Source organism: Morone saxatilis, unplaced genomic scaffold (assembly GCF_004916995.1).
Source record: "Morone saxatilis isolate NCDOM2014 unplaced genomic scaffold, NCSU_SB_2.0 Contig17, whole genome shotgun sequence".
In the NCBI taxonomy this organism is placed as follows: domain Eukaryota; kingdom Metazoa; phylum Chordata; class Actinopteri; family Moronidae; genus Morone; species Morone saxatilis.
In genome coordinates, this window is record NW_023339729.1 from 27,985,764 (window position 1) to 27,988,674 (window position 2,911).

The following is a 2,911-nucleotide window of genomic DNA, read 5'->3' on the forward strand; positions in this document are numbered from 1 at the left end:
AAGATCGGATGACGTCTTTGTTATTAATGACGCAGATGAAATCCCGGCACATGAAGGCCTCCTTTTCCTAAAGCTGTTTGATGGCTGGACAGAGCCTTTTGCCATCCACATGCGCAAGGTAACAGCGATTGTCAACTTGTGTAGCAGGGATTGTGTCATGCATGAACTTTTTACAAGTACAAATGAAGCATATTTGATTATATCTGTTTATAATTCTGTTTTGTTGTCTTGTTCCCCTACACCTAGTCACTGTACGGATTTTTCTGGAAGCAGTTTGGCTCTCTAGAGGTGGTGTCAGGTTGCACGGTGGGGATGCTCCGCGATGTCTACGATGGTGACGGTATCAAGCTCCGTCGTCGCGAATACTACACCATGCCGGGTTTCCGTAAGTATGAGAACGACACAGGCCACATCCTGGTGCAGTGGTCAGTGGGCAGCCCCTTCCACTTCGCTGGGTGGCACTGCTCCTGGTGCTTCACGCCCGAGGGGATCTACTTCAAGCTGGTGTCAGCGCAGAACGGAGACTTCCCACGGTGGGGCGACTATGAGGACAAGCGCGACCTCAACTACATCCGCGATCTGATCAGGACCGGGGGCTGGTTCGATGGCTCCCTGCAGGAATATCCCCCTGTAGACCCCAAAGAACACATGTACGCCCCTAAGTACATGCTAGAGCACTATGACAGGTATCGCTACCTCCTGGAGAACCCTTACAACAAAGCCTCCAGACTGAGTGAGGGCTAGGACTTCAGCTAGGACAAAAAAGGTGAAATAACTAGTAGGGCCTGAGTGAGGCTCTCAGCACTGAGTTTCGGGGGCGGAACGGTACTGATGAACTACATCTTTTATTGGAGTGATACTACATGTATCTCCACCAGGCAGCACTGATGTTGCAGGGATTTAAAATCTCTTAAAAATCATTATTTTGGGGTAAAAAAGGGAACACTGAATCACATCCATCATGAATTTGCGGATCTTTGAGAGGATACAACCACTGGATAAACAGAATCATAGATTTCTTCATTACTCCCTTTTTGGGGAAGAAGCCAAGCTATCTGTCTTTTTGTCACCCTGGCCCTGTCCTCCTTTTCTTCACCCGAGCCAATATGCCTGCTGAGAGCAAGGGGCCGCTTCGAAGTAAAGAGAGGGATATTTTGTCGCTGTGTGAAACCTCTGGAGACAAACTTGGAAGAGAAGGAGTGTCTTTTGTTTCTGTCTGTGTTTACTAAAGTTTACAGACTGATGTTCCCGCTTCACTCTCCACCATCAGATGTCTTCCTGTCATATTTGGTGACCTCCCTTCAGAAACATACACACAGTCAGATCTTACATTATTCTTGGGTCTCAGTAGAAAATTATGAATCCTATTTAAACCCTGCTGGAGTACCCACTGCCAAATGAAAAGGAATGACTCGATGGAGAACTCATTTGTGTACTCACTCTCATCCACATGCACCTTATGTGTGTTTGTAAAAGAAAGTGTGTGTGGTCTCTGTATCATATTGCAAGGTTTGGGCTGTGAACAGAGGACAAGATCAGTGAGAGGAAAAAGAAAGTGAGAAAGAATAATCGGATGGGGGGCTGGGGAAGAAAGACAGCGAGATGGGAAAACAGTGCAAGCGAGACAGAAGGCAGGACAGAACAGAATAATGAGGGAGGAAGAGAGTGGTGATGAGAAGGAAAGAAAAGGAGGCTCTTTCAACGTTCCCTTTCCCACAACATCTGCTGATGTATGAGTGTGCAGAATGTGTGTGTCCCTCAGAGCTTACAGACAGCTCTGAATAAATCATGCTCTGTCAATGGCATCCGAGACAGATGAAACCTGCCGTTATTGTTTGTCCGATGAGAACAATCGAGACCAGTTAGGGAAAGATCACCCTTTAGTTGGGTTTCTCTGTCTATCCAGCAGCTGAGATGACTTTGTTTCCTTGGAAACTAAAGTATGTGAAAAAGGAAATGGGATGGATGTTGTTAAGATGAGTGGGTGGGTTCACATCAGGCTAGGAGCTAGCGATCAGACGAGGTCAACACCGACTATAGGGCTCCTTGGATAAGTAGGCCTCTTTCTCCTCAGTTGTCAATCACCAACTCTCTGAAAATGACTCTTCCTGTCGTCTTTTTTTCTCTTTTTATGCTGCTAAGTGTCTTTTTTTCCCCTCTTTGGTGTTGGTTTCCTTAATCCTCATTAATAAGGCAATTTTTTTTATATTCTCTCAGTCTCTACACATCCCCCTCTCTGTCAAAAAAAGTTAGAGGAATCTCCAACTCTTCCGCTAACTTTCCTACACCCAAACCCATGCACACACGTACACACACACACAAACACTGGCTCTCACACTCCATTTTGGGTGTGTATCTGTTTCCTTTTAATCCTCACAAGAAAAAAACGTAAATAGGAGTGTATTTATCTTCACTCTGCCTCATTTCTCTGCCCCTGTCTCTACAGGACAGGACAGGGCACTCGTTACCATGGTGATACCTCCCCTGTGGCCACGGATCACTAGGATCTGAACATTTAGGCATGAGCACTCATGCCTCTTGCCTTCTCACATCCCTGCCGTGATGTGACTACATGCTTAAATCCTCACCCCGCATAGAATGTTGAAGAAGTTGGTGATGTGTACAATTTGGTAAGCTGTGGGGTGTGTGTGATGTGGGCTGAGGCCAACGGCGTACTGGGTTATGTTTTTGTCAAGGGCAAGGGAATCATAGCAACAATGTTAACAATGAACAGTTAAGAAAAGCAAGAAGCTAAACATGCAGCATACAAATACCAATCAACAACAGTAAAGTCATTGATTTTTTTTTTTAATTGTAGATGACTGCATCCACCATCTGCTTCTTCAGTGCCTGTCTGGGCTTTACAGATACTATTTACCTCAGCTTCAGGCTAGACACTGTTTCAATGTGA

The 2,911-nt window shown here is 45.6% G+C and overlaps 1 protein-coding gene across 1 annotated transcript in view; it reads left to right on the forward strand.

The window, feature by feature from the left end:
• Nucleotides 1–2,248, forward strand: part of mgat3b (beta-1,4-mannosyl-glycoprotein 4-beta-N-acetylglucosaminyltransferase b) — a 4,418-nt gene extending 2,170 nt beyond the window's left edge. Inside the window, exons 2-3 of the mRNA XM_035660166.1 lie at nt 4–118; nt 247–2,248. Of these exons, the coding sequence (XP_035516059.1) occupies nt 4–118; nt 247–744 (613 nt within the window). The 3' untranslated portion in view covers nt 745–2,248. The remainder of the gene's footprint in view (nt 1–3; nt 119–246) is intronic.
• The last annotated feature ends 663 nt before the right edge of the window (nt 2,249–2,911 follow it).